The sequence below is a fragment of the Sesamum indicum genome, linkage group LG6, assembly GCF_026168435.1.
Source record: "Sesamum indicum cultivar Baizhima isolate 11 linkage group LG6, ASM2616843v1, whole genome shotgun sequence".
NCBI lineage: Eukaryota > Viridiplantae > Streptophyta > Magnoliopsida > Lamiales > Pedaliaceae > Sesamum > Sesamum indicum.
The window spans coordinates 22,518,740-22,537,707 of NC_142662.1; the positions used below are offsets into that span (position 1 = coordinate 22,518,740).

Genomic DNA, 18,968 nt, shown 5'->3' on the forward strand with positions numbered 1-18,968 from the left:
TGTAGACCATTGTCAGAAGTTATTGGAGTAGAAAGTAACAGGAAACTACATATGCATTTGACCCTCCATTAAGTACACTTAGTGGACAAAAACTTAATCGAAGCATAGAATATCATATGAGAAGTAATCATCGGACTGATTGCAATGTACCAATTGTTAGGAGGGCTCCAATTTAACATTCAGGCTCAACGATACAATTTTACAATTCTTTCATGCACCAATTTAAGTAGTTAATAACTTTGTATAAAACTATCCTGGTAAGTTCAATCTTGAGGAACATGTAGGAGAATTCTTCCAACTATTACGTCTTACAATTACTTTCTTTTCATATTTTCTGCACATATTGACTTAACGCTAAATTCAATTCCCAACACCAATAGTTGAGCTAGCTCCATTCTATATCCCGGAGTCTGGATTATTTAAGCAATTCATTTGAAAAGACCAGAGCACTCAAATGAAAATTCAGGGCAAGAAAAATGAGTTCATCATTTCAAGCCCTTTTCCTAAAAGAGAAGATACAGATACCGAAGAATGAGCTATACAAGCTATACAGTATCATTTCAAATGGAACTTGCTTGAAGCCATGTTATCTTACATATTTCAGGGGAAAAAGAAAGTTGCATCCATACTTACATTTGTACATGCTACATGTTCCCCCATCTATTCCATCTCGTATTTCACAGAACCTATGTGTTCTTTGCATATAAAAGAATCCTCCGTGAACTACTGAAATCACCCGCCATTTTTGAGGTGATGGTGATTGACTGTAAACCCCTGTAAGAAAATAATAGAAATACAAACCTCTTTTGCAGCACCTCGAAGTTGACTGAAAGAGCTATATGGCCAAAACATATGCAGGTAAACGGCGTGTTGCAAAGTTGTTTTAATGGTCTCGGATTTCTTTTGAGGAAAAGTCAGTCCTACAAACAAGCTTTCTGCACAGTAGCTTTCAGTTTTTCATCATTCTCTTCACATTGTTGGGAGAAACACTGATGACACTATCAGCAAAGGTCAATGGGAGTTCTTCATCAGCCACCTCCCTCTGATCAAACCAACCCGTCAAACCATTCTCATCTTTTGAACTGTCTTCCACTTGGTCACTTGCCAAGATGGGTTCCTCTGGTATATCCCGATATAAATGCTTTAACATGAAAAGAGCAGTATCGGAATCTCTCCAGTAGTTTCTGCCAAAAAATCAATCATATCAAAACAATAATCAGAATCCTAAAAGCTTCCAGAGTAGTGAACCAATCACCAGTCCATATCAAATCTGCCAGGTTCAGGATCAGAAAGATGAAGCTTACGTGTGGGCTCCAATGGCTGATATGTATGGATGACGAAACGTTTTGTCCTACATTAGCAGAGTAAAAGAGATGAAAACAGGTTCCTGGTTTGAATTTAGGATGAAAGTTGAAATTTGAATTGCAGGCGTGCATTTAAGTAGCCTCATTATAGCTCCTCTAGTCGTGAAGATGAGCTACAATGGTTGCTCCAGTGTACAGGCCAAAACTCAAAGCACATACTTGTAGCACATGATCAATTCGCCCGCCTTCATTTCCTATCAGTCTATCCAGCATAAGTGCACCATACGATTTCTCTCCTTTTTCTTTGGTATCTTCAGATTCCACTGCAAGAAATTTGGCAATAAATTCAAGAAAACAATCAATGAGGTTGCTAAATGGAAGGCTTCCAGCCTCGCATGATATAAAGCAAACAAAATGTGATCTATCAGAAACAGCTTTAATGGAGGCTAATCACCAAATAGGGAAGCAAAAAAGAAAGAGAGAGCACGCTTACCATCCCAACTGTCAGCGCGTCTTGATTCACAGATTGTCAGCACTTTGACCTATTAAAAAGCTTATTGCAATTAATCAAACACATCTGCTCAACATGTATTAATTCTTGCAATCAAGGCATAAGTTGAGCTAACTTGTCAAAAACATGATTCACTTCAAAAACCATTTACGGTGAAGTTTTTGTATTGTGAGAAGCTGCCATCAATAGACGCAGCTTCAGATATCTGGCTTAACTTGAGCGTAAATGTTTGTCTGTCAGCGAGGGGTAGGTAGGCAGATATTGCAGTAGAGAGAAAGAATTGAAATAATGATGCTTGGTGGAGGGAAAGTAATGAGAAAAGAATGAAAGTACAGGAAGAGAACCTGCGCTGTAACACTCTTGAACATCAAAATTCTCGCCTTTTAAAGCTTTGTTTATGTGAATATTGTACAAAATAAATTACATTACTGGCCTTGTTTAAATTTGTACATTTGATGAAATCATTTCAGCTACTCTACCAATTGCTCTCACAAACACACCTTACCGGCTTATTCTTCAAAAGTTATCTCGACCTTTTGCCATTTCAGCACTTTCAGCTAAGACACAAATGACATTTCCACTACCGAACAATTACGCAAAATCTTAAGAAATGAACCTTCCTGTGATTTTTTATTAGAGGGAGAAAACAATCTATATGTGGATATTTATGATCTGTGATGCACATTACAGTCAACATAGCCACAGGAATGCAAATCAAAACTGAAAATGATTTAGATATGACCTTCATTTACATGTTTAAGAATGTATATCGATTTGGTAAGGACAGTCCAACATCCGGGTGAGAGTTCACAAACAAAACACTGCTCACAAATTTACATTAGAAATTTAACATCATTGCTCTAACTGAACGGTAATTATGGTAAAGGTATAGCTCTTACATTCTAAGGACAATAGTACCACATACAGATATGCTCTTCCAGGATATCAATCTAAGATCACCTTATTAGCTGTTTTTCTAAACAAAGGCTGTAACTGAAGCAGTCAGAAGTTTGATAAAACTGAAGGCAAGTAAAGATGAAGGCATAAAACTTATTTGAAAATCAGAACTCATCATTCAAGAGAGTCTAGATGCCAGAAAAGACAGTGGCTAAGAATAAAAAATGATCAAATCTGAGGTAAACGACTACTTTGAAAATAAAAAATGGAGAAACACAACCAATAGTTACCTACCCTTATGGTGCTCAAGTGATCCACTAAAGTTCGAGTATGTGAAGCTAGCCCTTCTTTAAATTCCTGCATGACATAGTATGATAACAAAGATTTGAGGAATTAAGACAATATGTTTAGGAATATATAATGGTCTTACCTGAAACCTAACATACAGCCTCTTCCCACCTCTGTGGTAAGGAATAATGGTGGGACGTTTGTGTATAAATTCTTTACAGATAAGTGGTTCAATTCTGTGTGAAAAATAAGTGACACATGATATGAGGTTTGTCGGGAAAAGAAAATCAAAATATCATGATCGAAAGTGTAAAAGACAGACCTGTAAGCCACAGGATCGAAAGGATGGAAGATGTTAAACATTCGCCGACATGCCGGCATCTCTTCATTTATATTTTCCTCTTTCCAATATTCTTTACCTTTGCCTAGCAACCCAAACAGCTGAAGATGTTTAATCAAACGAAATGCAAATTCAACAGGTGAATTGAAGATAACAACTCTGACATGCAAGAAATTGTGAAAGAATAAAAAGGTTAAATTCTCAGTGTGTTCATAATAAAACAAACAACCACTCATTGTTGACAAGGCAAAACTTTTAAATACTTTTCTGGAATTTAGGTGAGCAATGAGACACTGTAGACAAGGCAAAGCCTTTTTATGTTATTTCAGCATTTGTACTGAACTGTAAATATCGTTTTCAATAAAGAACTGAAGACGTTGCTAGTTAACTAATTACCATTTGGAATTGTCCGCCATAAAGAACAAATGAGCAGCAATTGATGTGACCTTCAAATCAACTTATACAAGACCTAATTTTTAAGAACAATCAGTGCAACTTAACCAGTGAAATACTTCAAAAAGAAATACTGAAAACTATGACAACTGAGCATGTGATCTATCTTATGATCAATAAGAAAAACTTTTTCATTATGACATCCCCATGCTTAAAAGATACCTCAGATTAGGAGAAGTATAAAGAAAAGCAGGAGAGGAATAATGGTAGATGCAAGTATCAAGCTCATTTCATACCGATTCCAATGCGGATATTGCGGAGGGAGAGAAAAACCCCAAGCGGAGAGCCAACAGCAAAGAAAGTGTCCACCTGACATCATAACCAACGTGTATTAATCTGACAAGCAAACTTTGCATAAAATCTTATACAAAATAGAGGAAGATGCTAGTAGATTTTAGGAGAGGGTGTAAAGCACTACGGCTGAGGGTTGAGCATGCATCCTCTTAAACAACTGAACTGAGGAAATGGTCCCTAAGGCCAACATCCAAAAAGAGAAGAGATGGGAGGAGATTACCTTGAACTCTAATTTTGTGTATCGTATCTTGGGATTATAACTCTTTGAGGAATCTCTATCCCCAGGTTGAGCTCTCTCAGTATCAGATTGATTTACTAGTGGTGAACTCTTGTTTGCCTTATCTGGTAGCAATTCATATCAAATACAGGACATTTAACTTAAAAACACCCCAGAAGTTTCTAAAGTAACACTATCAGAGGTGGAGAGACCATATTGAAATCACACGCCATACCTTTCTCAACACGTTCAGTTTCTAATTCTTTGAATTTTGCTTTCAAGAACTCAATCTGAAAGACAGGTGACCATGTGAGAATCTAAATGAACATTAAGAACAAGCAACGTAGAGAAGCCATCAGTAGCTACCTCTTCCCTCAATGATTTAATTGTTTCATCTTTATTATTGCCAGAAACATCCTTGTCATCTGTCCTGTCATCGTACGGTACAAGATCACTTTTCATGCTATTTGTGTCATTCATCATATCACTTTTATAGATTTCCATGTGATTTGAATTTTGAAAAGGTTCCTTGGTGTTTTCATCTAATGATGAGGCATCATATATCTTCTGGTAGCCAATGTCAGCTGATGATACATCAGACTCTGATGATGCAGGAGGACCCAATGGATTATTTTTTCCCTCCACAGAGTCCTCGAGAAGGTCTGGATAATCCACATCACCGACCATGCTTGCAGTTTCAATATTCTTAGGGCTCTCATCCCCAGAATTCGAGATGGGATTGCAGCTGGGTGTTACGTTATTACCGATAGAACAAGACGCCTCACTTGCTTTTTCTTCATTGTACATCCACCCCATTGGAAATGGGGAACACAGATTCTCTTGATGACAAAGGATATCATAAGATAGAACACTTCCTAGGGAGTGACCATATAAGGAAACCTGTAAATTAGTTCACAGTTAGACAAATCAGTTTGAAGAGTAAGCTTGAATAATCAGATCACAATTAAAATTAAGTTGGACATTTACCTTTCCATCATAACCAGGATTCCTCTTAAGAAACTTCAAATATAATTTGTTGAGTTGGTTGGATACCTGAACAGGACATGAACACAGCTTGAGTTAGCAAATTTTTAAGGTTAGTTAATAAATGGAAGAGAACTCATTTTGCAGATATATAAGGAGTTCTGCTGTCTGTCAAAAATTCCCAAATTACTGGCCTAGGCCTAAATCCCTTTTTAGGGGTTTTGAATGATAAAGAGCATGGACTGGATTATCTACTTTTTATTGGTCGGCAGGTTAGTTTAGACTGTAGTTGATACTGCATGACCCCAGGTCGCAATGTCAAAAATTCTCTACAGTCGGTAAGGAAGCTGAAGCTCAGGAACCCAAGCAATATCAAAATAAGTGGCAGAACCATCTTACAGAGCCCCCATACGTGCGAATGCAAATGAAACCGCCAGTTATTTCTCTGCTTGGACATATAAATATACACAAACTTTTATTTCACTGCCGATTTTGTTTCTGCACTTCGTCCCCCTTACATAAATGCCTTAAATAAATGACAAGTGAAAGAAAAAAAAGTGCAATTTGGTCCTTTAACTTACCACACCTGAAATAAAAAAGTCGAGGGCATAAAACTGAATTCAATTGCCGTATTTTGTTGATTCCGTAAGAATTGCTAACAGAGCAAACAGCTGGAGGACAGCATAATCATGAGGACCTGAGGGGTTGTTCCTCTATTACGGAAAAAACAGTATAATACCAGGACTTGAGGGTGTGGACCTCTATAATGGGACCCCAGTGGTATTATGGTTCGGAGAATTGGCAATTGCTACACTATATAGCAATTGAAGCAGGATCCCAACTTAAAAATAAATCTCAACTTTACAGCAAGAGAATATAACAAAACTAGAATTCAACAAGACTAAAAAACAGAAAAGATAGGCATTATAGAATCGTATTGACTAACTAAGAATACTGTTAAAAGAATAGAGTGATGCAAACAATTCCTTATTTTCAGTTTTACTCTAGTAGACTAACAAAACAATAACTTTTCTTGATAAGTAATAAATTTATGAAACGTCCAAACAAACATCAAACCTCAGAGCTTCTTATGAGTATATGCACGGAGAAACAAGCATTTGTGTTTCAATGAGATATAACAAAGCAAAAAGAAACTAAGTGCACCCACAAGTATTTCTTGAGAAAAGGGGAGCAGGAAGAAGAGACATGGAAGACATGAAGCAAAGAGATTACATAGGGGTTACCGAGTCTATGATCTCCTGACAATAGATTGGGCTCATATAGTATAAGATATCATGAACAGTTGCACTCAACATGGTACGCAGCCCTCGGACGCCATCTAAAGTGATTTTTTCAACTGAAAGTTCACCACTAAGTTTCAAGCCCTTCCTCCACTGTAAAAGGCAAAAATAACAAAAACAGCACAAGGAACAGCAACTCTGAGAAGCCAGGTGAATATTGCAAGCAAAACAAGAAAAATGGACAACAAAAGACCTAAACATATTCACAACCTCTGATAGCAACTGCTAAGGTAGACAAGTACCTTGAAAAAGATAGCTTAACAAGTGGCAAAACATCCAGTATAAGATAGCCTGAATAATATCTTATATCTTAATTAACTACTGGTTTTAGTAAGAATTCCTCTTCTGTAAATTAACTGGCAAGATCTCCAAATTACTCATGAATAATCACAAGCCCCTTTTTTAGGCTAAAGCCCATATGACCCACTATAGCTCTTGATATACGCACAAACTACATATTGTTGGAAAGATGAAAAGGACAACATTGTCAAATGGAAATTTATATCATTGCGTAGGTACCAGGACCATGATGCAACCAATCAAGTATTCACTAAAGAAGTTGGAATAGTTTAGCTTTAGACTATTCAAGCCCATGAAACATGGGACAGATAGTGACTTTTTCTCATCAATTTCAAGTCCTGTTCAAGTGGCCACACAAAATCTTTGAATGACAAGAATAAAATTGCTTTAAACAGTACATAGCAGGATAGAATCCTCCTATCCCAATGGCTTTTCTCTGGCTGGTGAACTCGAATTGCCATTTAATAGCTTCACCTTTATTCTTCTATTGGCAATGATTTATTTATATTATCTTCTAGTTATATTCTTCTCCTCTTAGACTGGATCAGATTAAACTAGAATATCTATTAGGTTGTTTGGTGCAAGGCAGAAATCAGAACCCAAGTGAGTTATTATGTTTTGGTAATGAAAATAGGCTGCCTTTATTCTCTAGCTAAGGAAACCCTAACATCAACCCTTGAAAAACCAATATGCATAGAAAAACAACCTTACTCTATCGAGAATACTATTTCATACATTCTACTCTTATTATATAATAGAGTAAAATTTATATTGGTACCTGAGTTTCGTTATTAAAGTCACTTTGGTACCTAAGTAATTACAAATAACTCAATTAGTAACCAAGTTTTGCAACCAAACTTTAATATTTGATTAGATGCAAAAGTACTTTGATGATGAACAAATGTTGAACTCCTATATCATTATTACAATATTTAATCTATTTCTTGAGTTGACTTGGCTATTCATACAAGATGTTTAATAATGAGTTTTTTTATAAAGATCGAGAATATAGATAGTAAAAACTATCAAATAAAAATAAAAAATTGATAGAAAATCATACAAGCTAGTTTTCTTTGATACACATATAGTTATATATATAAATAATCTTTTATCTTAATATCTAAAGGTAAAATGGTATTACATAAATAGCTAATAGAAAAATAAATGAAAAATATCAATTGGGTACCAAAACGATATTAATGGTGAAAACTCGGGTACCAATAGAGTCATCTGTAATCACACGAACTAAAATGACAAAACTCGGGCACCAAAGTAATTTTACCCTTATATTGTATGAAGCCCAATGTCTCCCTATCCAAAATATTTCAATGAGTTCCAGCCACAATTATTTTCAATATCCAGCTTCAAATATCCCATGGTTGTCTGAATATACCCAAGTATTTGCCCGACATCAGCATTAGTGAAAGAAAGACTGCAACTCATTCATTTACAGAAACAAATATAAGGAATTATGAAGGATTTCAGTTTCTAGAAAACAACATTAGAAAATGTTCCATTGGACATAATAAAAAATACAACTAGCCATAAAATAAAAAGGAGCAAATATGTACGATAACAGCAATGAATTATGGAAGTGCACAGTAATACCTGGCAAGGAATATAAAGAACTCTCTGAGTGCCACGTTGGTGAGAAGTCAGGTGTCTTTCAGCAACGCTTGCTGTTACATGCCGAAAGTCTCCAACATCATCCACCAAATTAGACTTCTCCAACCTTTGACCAATACCATGAACCATGAATACTAAATGACGAACAGGAACCTAGACCAGAAACAATGACATCTGCTTGTATTAAAAGGTAAGAATCTTTCTCATTCAACACTTACAAGAAAACTAACATACAGAACCATAATAAAAAAAAATATAATTATGACCTCCAGATAAAATTTCACTTCCTCTGAGTTCTTTATACTTCAGCCCAACATACGTAGTCGAACACGAACGAGATATGTTCTACATACAAGTTATTCACATAGAGGAACAATATTAAGTTCCCCAAGCTTCCCAGCTACATCTATGTAGAAATCAAGCCCAAACAATGCAGCAAGACACTATATCTGGTTTCCAGTTAAATCTATGACATTATACAACTGGATTTTACACATGCATATATGCATTCTGCTCTCATCAGCCTATGGCAGTAGCTAATCCATGGTAACAAGACAGCTATAAAACGAACAACGTTCAGGGTTGAGTCAAGCTCAAACAAATCAAGAAATTAAACTTGTAAGGAAGAAGTTAATATAATAACCTGGAAAAATACCATTTGTCCAAGGCCTTTCAGTACTCTCATCAAGGGGAAAAATTTAACCAAGCCTAATATGAGCCTAATATGACAACCTTTAAAGGTTCTATCAAAGCACTGTTACATTTCGAGTTTATTGAATGAGGTGTAGGTTATGAGAATCTGAAAGCTCCATTCTTACTGGAAAAACCACCAATATCTCTTGGAAACGAACTTACCAAACATGAAGTATAGCAACAATTGAGTCTTATTATTCTCCAAGTCAGGCATTTTGTTTGGTGAATATGTGTGTTTGTGTGTGACATTCACTAAGGGGTAACAAAATATACAGGAGATTCACCAATACACCTACACCTAAAACATTTGTTCGCATACCTGCGAACAGTAATCATCCATCTCCTCCTCCTTCTGCTGACGTAATTCATCCTGAAATAACAACAAAGATAGTTGCAGCAGGATTGTCCACTTTGAGTTATAAGATCAAGTAATGGCTTCCACGTAAACAAAAAGGTTTCTAATTGTTGGTAGTTTATAAAGAATATAACAATGACAAGGCTATCTTTTTGAGAGCCTGCGACTTTTGCAGTCATAAAATTAGAGAAACCGAAGAGTTCCGCTAGAGAACAATGTGCAGTAAAAGTCCCAAGTTTTGCAAACATCTTTATCTTGCTAGGAGAACACCACTCTTTTTCACATTATTTTTCCAGTTTTTCATTTAATATAAAACAACTTGCAAGTGGTGTAATGATATCTATGGAAAGATGTGGTCACTTGATGCTTCCAAAAAATGCACAAGGTTGAAAACACTCAAATACAACAACCTAAATTTTAAAAATTCTGTAGTATCACTTAATGCATTTCAGTAGATTTGACATGGCTTATCAAATTCGGCATGGTATGTCTCACATCATAAAACTCTGCAGTGATTAACTATGAAACAATTTGTAAACTGACTGTACATACAATGTCAGGCAGCAAAAACAAACCCCCCGTCCTCTCTTCCTCCAAATCACTCAATTTCTCATGGGTCATTAACATGCTTATTCTCTAACAATCAGCGTAAGAGAAAGAGATGCCCCCATAAGAAAAGTCAGCATGTTGAAGAGGGAAATAGGTAGTAGCCAAATTACCTGTGTAGGTTTCTGCGACTGCGATGGAGCATATCCACGTCTTAGCATAATACCATTCCCTCCAAAACCTACAACACCAGAAAACCCAGAAACATCAACATTTAGCCAAGCTTCCCATGTATCATCTTCACCAGTGAAAAGGGCATGCAGTCCCTGCAACCACAAAAGCACGTATGTAGGATTAACTTTATTACTTGTCATGTCCCCACAACTAGAAAGCACATCTCAAGGAATTACTAATTCTAAGTTAAAGCATAGGGCATACTGGGGTAGAGCCTTGTAAATCAACTCGAGCAGCATAGAGACCCGACTGTTGAAAGGTTCTTCGGTGCCAGACCTGAAAGCAAGGTAACATCCTTCTTCAATAAGTATTTGACACATCAGTGAAGACTGACGAAAATCTTCACTTACAATAAGAGGAAGACAAAACTGTAATCTAGTTAGTGAACTAGTACAGCAAAAAATGGAAGTATCAGAGAGCACCTGAGTACGATATGCATACTCCAATTGCTCAGAAACATCCTCACGCAGAGGAAGCCAATCGAGACCACCTTTACGAGCAAACCAGTGGCCTCGTAAGACACGCCGATTCTCTCCATTCCAGTATACAGGAAAACTATGTCTTGTGACCAAATCCACCTGCACCAATAATTCTGTTCAGCATGTTATGTTTTCTTTTCTGATACAGAGAACTCATGCACCCATGGGATCAGGGATCTGCATAGTTTTTCGACACCAAACAGTTTACAGAAAGGGCATGCAAGAGATATGCATAGATACCTTTGAGAAAAGTATCAGGACTACAGTCAACAATTCAATGGTGATTGATGCGGAAAATATGCCAAACACATTTCTGAAGTAACAAACCAAAACGAAGGCTGTTGCCAAGAGATTAAACTTAGACCTCTCTACAGTCACACCAGGAATCCAGACTACATAAATGAAGCATTGAGAAAATCCACCATCATAAATGTTAGTATGTAGATACTTTCTGCCCATTAAAGATAACTACAAGTTGGTTTTACATAAATATTAAAACCTGGCAACCTACTGACAGTATTGCACAACTGATAATTATTTGCCACGTTTAATTAGTACATTCACATATCTTTTAGAAGAAAGTTGCAGAAAGGAAACAATTATCACCCAGAATAACAACTTTTCTTCTTCAAGCCAAAAAAAAAAGAAATGCAGAAGAGCATCACTACCAAAATTTGATCCAGGCCAAAAGCACATTTTCTTTCGCAATAAATAACACTTTGGCCAAGAGAGAATGACCAGGTATGAAATAGTGAACACCAACGAATGGAATTAGATATAGAATCTTTTAAGGTTTTATTAGATTTCTGTATTTAAGCACTACGGAAAACATGATCTTTTGTTTCTTGGACTAGGTAAAGCTGAATTTGTCGGACACACTAACATAACAATATTAATAATGGGGCAAGTTCAAATGGCACAGCCATCTGGATATTAAGCAAGATAAGCTGTATTTCCATGACTATCATGGATTCATGAGTACAAGCTACACGGGCTACCAAGAAAAATTTTCTCACCCAACTCTTCCTTTATAAAGAAACCATACATGATAATAGGACTACAGATAATGAAGATACCTCATACAATCCTCCCTTTACAGGGACACCAACTCTTTCTTCTTCAGTTGCATATAGCTGATCTGGTTCACAACTCTCCAGAAAAAATTCTTTTGTCTGTAGGGATGAATTGGAATTAAGACCAGTCCCCTTTGGACCTTCACTACACTCTGCATACTCTTTCCACCAACTAGAAAGTAACTCATCCTCTCTCTACAAATACAACAAATATCAATCAGTAACAGTACAATTACCCTTCACATACAGTATTTTCATATTAAAAACCACAGCAGAGAAGGAAAATGAAATGACCTGCAAGAAATATGCCTCAATTGCAAGAGAATCCCTCATACCAAATCGAAAATAATCACCTTTTCCCACAATTTCTGTTTGTGGGACAGATGCAGCTAGCTCTGGAAAGATAGAAAGCAATATTCATCATTAGTGGAAGCCATCGAGGAGTCAATCAACAGATGCGTCTTCTGTCAAAACAGTAGAGATGGAAAGGCATTTTCAACTACCATTTAAGGATCACCAGTATTTATCCATTGATAAGCTATTGGACACATGCGTTCATGATCCAGAACCCATTTACAGCAGTAAATTAATAACATTAACAGTTGGCAGTGGTAATCCAGGTTGGACAAATTAATCAAAATGTAACACCACAAATTGCCATTAATTATGTTTAGTAGCCACTCTAAAGAAAACTATGAGCAGCAAATTCATAACTTCTTCAGCTGAGCTACTTGTGATCCTTCTCTTTTTATAAAGAATAGATTTTACAACTTAGAAAGAAGCTAAAATAATAAGCACAACAAACATCAGATAAGAATATCTTAGGTACACACCATCATGACTGCATTAGACATGCCTACTCCTGCTAGGACCTAAGACCTACCCCAAACGCCTGTACCACCTCAAGCAAACCCTGCTGGTCCAGCCCACCCGTTTAGCCCCCTTTTCCCCAACTATTGAAATTACTGCTCGAACGCTAGTTTCACAAGGTCGTCAAGCTCGTTTCTTTATGTAATATATAAGACCAAAAAGCCTTGAACAGCTAACAAATTGATTCTTGAACCAAATAACTTTCACCAATATTGAAACAAATGACGATGTTTGTAAATTTTGAGCAACTAAATCCATAGGTACCTAGAGATGCAACCTGATCGCGGAATAGCTATTCAAGAATCTTTTTGCCTTTACATTTTTACATTTCATCAGAACGTTCAAGTAATAGTCAACAAGTAAGAACATGTATCATATCCTAAAATATAGTCATGCGTGTTAGTAATTCTATTGCCTCTGCCCTCCCACAACCTTCAAATGAGGAAAAGATGTTGGCTAATATACTTCCTCTTAATTGAGCAACTTTAAAGTGCATGCTTCATTGTCACTCTTCCCATTTCAAAATATCAATTAGAAAGAAACTGCACTTTCTTTAACTGCCCACTACTCAGTGGTATGCTGTAAACATAAAATAGAAAACATTCAGGAGTCCCATGATATTAAAACATCTCCAAGGCCTCTCTGCATTTGAGTACTCAAGTTACAATTCACAAGTAACGCAAACGGCATTATGAATAGCTAAAACATGAAGTTAGTTTAGTTATATGGTAAAACTGAATTTGTTGCAGAGCAATACTTTACATAATATGACTAAGCATGAGATATTAAACACTCCTCTCCAACTCTCAGGTTGACTAGAAAGAGTCCTTGGCCTCATTTGTTTTGGCACAGACGGATTAATGATTTGTAGAAAATGCATTGACTAAATTGCTAATTGGAGCTAATCAGATCCTTTTATCTTTTCCTACAAGTAGATCCATCTTCCACGGCTTATTTGTTCAATCTTGTTCATCCTTAAAAAGCATAACTATATGACAATATATTAGACGACCAAGTATTTTGGGTCGCAGCAATCTGGAGTACCAAAGCACAAGAATGATCATATTCTGTTAGGAACCTCAGCATCACTGCTTATACACCAATCTCCTCAAAGTTATTTTTCTAGACAACTCTGTGGCCATTCACCTCCCTGCCAGTTCAACAGTGGAGCAAATAGATCTAGCCACTCAACCAGTGGCTCTGGAACATGTTTTACATCTTTCAGCAAAGTCCGTCAGAAACTGGTAATATTTATGCAGAGTTGACAGCTGAGCAAACATGAGCTCCACTTTTAACACACAATTACACATCCAATTAGTTCACCTGAAGCATGGAAGCAAAGACTGTGCTACAAATCACATCAAATGGAAATTATTGTTTTTTAGGATGCATAGTGGCATATGCTGAGCCATTTAGACAATTTGACTTTCAGAAGTAAGGCAGTTCTCCAGAGTTTTTTTTTTTTGCGTATGGTGGATTTGCACATTGCAGATCATGGAACAGGCCCGTTGACTGAAGACATAATTTTTATATCTTTTAATTGTACTATCACTTAGATTGTCAGTGATTAAATTCTCCTGTGCATGAGATCAACTTTAAAATCTTATTCAAGACATATACTAGCTTCTTAAGTTTGTACATCTGCCTACCATGTCTAACTGTTTGGGGGCAATGAGATGTACATTAAGCAGCTCATTAACTGTTAGTCTGAGTTACCACCATCTAAAAGGGACTCAAGAACTCATCTACTCACTTTTAGTCTAAAAGACCTCGTCAACTACTCGTATATATGTATCTCCTTGAAGTAGCCAAAAAGGCGATCACGTGTCTTGAAAGGAGAAACCAGAAGCAGCTAACAATTCCGTTATATCTCCTTGAAGTAGTCACAAAACCACCAGTTGATTCATTCTTTTCCTACTATTTTCCAGTTCCTTCTCCTACACTCTTAGCATGTTTGACCATCACAGAAGCAAAATCATGACACACCTCCAAAATGCAGGGGCTTTTATGGTAAAATCAGCAAGATGACATAAAAAGATAGGATAAAACATACTCATAGAAAACTATTCAATTCAATGTATATGTGCACAAGAAAAGCAGAAAATGTTTAAATCATTTCTTCAACTTTCTCCAATTCACATTACAAGCTTAAAGCAAGCATGGTTGATAGCAAGGTAAATAAAATGCATCAATCAACATAAAGAATATTCAACAATTTTTTAAACATGCACCAGAGCAAAAATGAGACAAAGTTCCTTTGATGAATAGGCACCAACCATTTGCTGCCAACGGGACCTTGCAGAAGTACCACCGAACATCACCACCATCTGAGGGACTCCTAGTATGAGCAAGATATTTCTGCCTGCCCTCACACTTCTCAATCTCATTAACCAACCTCCTTATATTTGAAGGAGTATTCCTTAACATGTCAGGCGAGGTCTCCTCAACCCCACCACCACCACCAGCCCCGACATCCGAGTCCATTATCGCCTTCTTTCAAACTCAAAACAAAGCAAATTCAGCATTGATTTCTGCAAAAGTTACAGCTTTCCATTTTGGGTATTTGACATTATATTTGCAAATGTATAACCAGGCTTTACAATCTCCAATGTGCCCTCTCTAATACGCCTCTTTTCCAATTCAATCCGCATACACCAATAAAACAATCGCCGAAGGAGTCAGAAAACTACCAAATCAGTTTTGCATGAAAATTATGAATTCAGCAGGCCCACAAACAGCTTGAGGAAATTATCAGATGGGTATTATTCTATAAACAAAAAGATTCAATCTTCTTGGGATCAATATTTCCACAATTAGTTAAGTTTAACAACAGAGCAGAAATTCAATCCCCAAGGAGAACAATCTCGGAGTTGTCTGGCTGCGTTTTCCCCCCGACAATCAAAGAGACATCACAAGTCGAAATGGAAAAGTGGATTAGAAGGAATCCCAGATTGTCAGGGAAAAAGAAAAGGAAGATGATCAATGGAACGTACGAATCATTGAATAGCAAGAGAAAGGTATTGACTGTGAGGTGCAATAAATCAGGCTTTCGGTTTTCATAATTTAGTGCACGTTTTGGATTTGATAAAATGTCAGAATCATAGGTCAAATTGCATAAAAACTCCATATTATATTCTAATAATTCAACTCAACTCTTACTCCGTTATATATGACTCTGTTATATATGACTAACGATTTTAACTTTTTATAAAAATAACTATTATACCCATTATAAAAAAAAAAATAGGATTTGAGCAGGTTTAAAAATGGGGTTTCTTTTTCTCCTTTGAAACTGTTTATATTCTATCCTTATAGACGGCGTTACAAATATTTAACAACAGTTAATGAATGATTGTTCCAATTTGGCACGGTCACTGTAAAACATTATTGGTGACCGTTTCTAATATTGAATTTGTGTAAACAAGAATCTTCTTTTTTTTTTAATTGGAACGGATTGGGTGGCATTTGGAACGATTATATTATTTATTTCGAGTTACTTTTGGAATGGTCTTTGCAATACTCATGCCTGATCTTGAAATTGTATTTGTTTGTATTGGTGATATATTTAGGAACAATCATTAGAATGGTTTGTTTGTGATTATTTGCAATAGTATTAGGCATGGTCAAATTTTTGTTTGGTATAGTTTTCTGTAACTGTTTTAGGAACGATCAATCTTATCTAGGAACACGTATTTAAAATTATATTAGCAATGGTATTAGGAACGGTCATTCTTACTTAGGAACATGGATCTAAAACTATTTTAGCAATGGTATTAGGAACGATCAAAATTATTTAGAAATATGTATTTAGAACTATTTTAACAATGGTATTAGAAATTGTCACTTGTTTAGATGTTTAACATTTTCTTTACAATTACTAAAATTCTTCCTAATTTTTTATTTTGTAATAATTTTTTTATAAAAATTATTTAATATAAATAAATTATAAAAAATAATTTAGTTAATGGAATAAATTTTAATAAATAATTTAATTTATATATTTAATAAAGTTTAATAAATACTTTAATTTATATATTTTAATTAATTTTATTTATGAATTTAATTAATTGAATATATATGAAATAATGGAATGTCATAAACATTATGAATAATTAGGAAAAAAATATTATTTTAAAATAAAGTATTATTCGATTACAAAATTTAAAAAATAAAATAAAATCTAATCTAAGCCCTCCCCATTAGAGTCATCCATCTTATCGTAGTTCAGTGCCTGGGGTTCCGTCAGAGGCTGTGCTGGGGCAGTAGTGGAGGCGGTCTGCTATTACAGTCCCACAGTCGAGGAGTTGGCCCGCATCTCTCTCGTCATGGCCATCATGTCGGCCATCATCATCTCAAGCCGGCTGCTGCGGTCCTCCATAGCCGGGTTTGGTTGTAGCGGCAGCAGTGTCAATGGGGGTGGCGATAGTGATCTGTAGGTCCGGCTGGAGAAGTGAACCTCTGAACCAAGACCAAATACACAGCTCTTATTCTTGCCCCTGACTGCAGCCAACCACATTTGCTGCTCGCTCATCGCCACCAAAACCTCTGATTCAGTGGGGGTATGGTGGTCATCGACCGTAGGCTGAGGCTGATGATCCTCCATCAGCTTTTGGAACATCTCCTGCAAAACAAATAAAATTATTAGTACTTTTAACCAAGAATTATTTTCTTAAAAAAAATAACATTAATAAGGTACTTACCGCCACCTCAGCCGCACTTGGCCCACTCCAGCCGTCATTCTCCTTCTTCTTGTAGCATATGGCGAATAACTCCATCTACTTGGATGAACAACCGAGCTCTGCCTCCTATAGAAGAATAAAACAGTTAGCATAATATTTATATAATAATGATAAATCTATAAAAATACTTTAATGTACTTACCAACTTCCTTTTGTGCATGCTAACAGAAGAAGATCCCTCGTAGTACACAGTCAAGGACGTCGTGGAGTTTGTGCCCGGTTCACCTTATTTTTCGAAGACTCCTACTAGAAGTCCTCATTAGCTCAGTTTGCCTGGATCTGGAGCCATATGTCGTTAGCCAGCAACAGTGGCTTGACCAGGCTTGATCGGGCTATGAAGAACGCTTTCCGAATGTACTTTTCGGTCCACATGTGGATTCATTGTCACAGTCCTACTAGTAGGTCATTATTATATTATAAGATAACTTCATGCTCTTGAACAAAAAATGTTGGTACTCTAGTGGCACATGCCTCAAACATGGCCACGAGTGGTGTAAGTGTCCTTGCACACCACCGCATTGATGCGCTCGTGGAAGCGGCAGTCAGACCTGAAAGGTCATGTTAATTAGTAATTTTTAAAATAAAATAATACTAAAAATATTCATAAACAAATTTACCTCGCATCATCGAGGCTGATATACTGGTAATGGTGGGGGAATTGTTGGTGGTGGAGCAGCCGTTGGTGTGGCAAACTGATGCCTAGCTTCCTCAGTTGTCGGTGCCGCACCAGATGGTCCAGCATCATTAGAATCTGCGGGGCGACTGACGGTTCTGTCGTGTCAGGTGGTGGGGGTGGTCGAACGGTGCTGCTGGATGTGGCAGGCCACGACCAACCACGTGGTAAATGAGGCGTACCACTAGACAAAATCTATGCATATTATAGTAAATATTAATTTTTGTAGTTGTTGAAAATATTACTCTAATTCAATAATTTATGTTGAATTTATGATTATTATATTGATTAATTATTTAAAAATGAATAGTTCCTTTGTGTATATGTACAAACGAGTCAAGCATTGCTTTTAGCTTCTTTAGCATACCGCATAAACTTTTTTGTTATAGTACTATTCAAATTTATCCACATTTTTCTGTCAACATTATTTTTTCTTGACACATAAAAATGGATAAATCTGACTAGTTCTACTAACAAAAAATCATTTGATGGGCTAAAAAAATTTAAAGCAATGCTTGATCCATTTGTACATACGCACTTAAATAAGCGTGAGCTGCAATAATTATCACGGGGTGAATAGTGGTGTTGTGCCACCACGGTTCCAACCAGCAGTGGCGCAGCACCACTGTCACAAAACAGCCTGCTTTGACCACTTTTTTTTTTTTTTTAAATTCAGTGAAGAACCGCTATCTCCTTTAACTGTTTATTTTTTTTTATATAAAATTATGTCACCGCATTCTTAAATTCATTTTTTAATAAAATTTGTCACCATGATTTAATACCATGGTGAT

At 36.4% G+C, this 18,968-nt stretch overlaps 1 protein-coding gene across 2 annotated transcripts; it reads right to left on the reverse strand.

Annotated features, from left to right (window-relative positions):
• Window positions 1–522: 522 nt before the first annotated feature.
• LOC105163811 (phospholipase SGR2) lies at window positions 523–15,855 on the reverse strand. Of its 2 annotated transcripts, none has more exons than XM_011082297.3 (21): window positions 15,042–15,855; window positions 12,190–12,290; window positions 11,899–12,090; window positions 10,766–10,921; window positions 10,548–10,619; window positions 10,283–10,435; window positions 9,528–9,578; window positions 8,498–8,668; window positions 6,533–6,682; window positions 5,292–5,357; window positions 4,671–5,204; window positions 4,540–4,594; window positions 4,308–4,429; window positions 4,030–4,102; window positions 3,323–3,425; window positions 3,143–3,236; window positions 3,007–3,069; window positions 1,798–1,846; window positions 1,524–1,627; window positions 1,305–1,351; window positions 523–1,184 (listed from the first exon to the last, which is right to left on the reverse strand). In XM_011082297.3, the coding sequence occupies exons 1-21, from the start codon at window positions 15,247–15,249 to the stop codon at window positions 950–952; spliced, it is 2,799 nt and encodes a 932-aa protein (XP_011080599.1). In that variant the 5' UTR covers window positions 15,250–15,855; the 3' UTR covers window positions 523–949. The 2 variants fall into 2 exon arrangements, with proteins under 2 accessions (XP_011080599.1, XP_020550736.1); XM_020695077.2 differs by having other exon boundaries at window positions 12,190–12,359; window positions 15,042–15,183.
• Between the last annotated feature and the right edge of the window lie 3,113 nt (window positions 15,856–18,968).

Excerpts from the sequence above, each read along its gene's own strand:
- LOC105163811 (XM_011082297.3), bottom strand. The coding sequence starts at position 15,249 with ATGGACTCGGATGTCGGGGCTGGTGGTGGTGGTGGGGTTGAGGAGACC. Across the intron at positions 4,103-4,307 it reads ACACAAAATTAGAGTTCAAG|GTGGACACTTTCTTTGCTGT; the intron begins GTAATCTCCTCC and ends TTATGATGTCAG. Across the intron at positions 1,847-3,006 it reads ATCACTTGAGCACCATAAGG|GTCAAAGTGCTGACAATCTG; the intron begins GTAGGTAACTAT and ends GCTTTTTAATAG.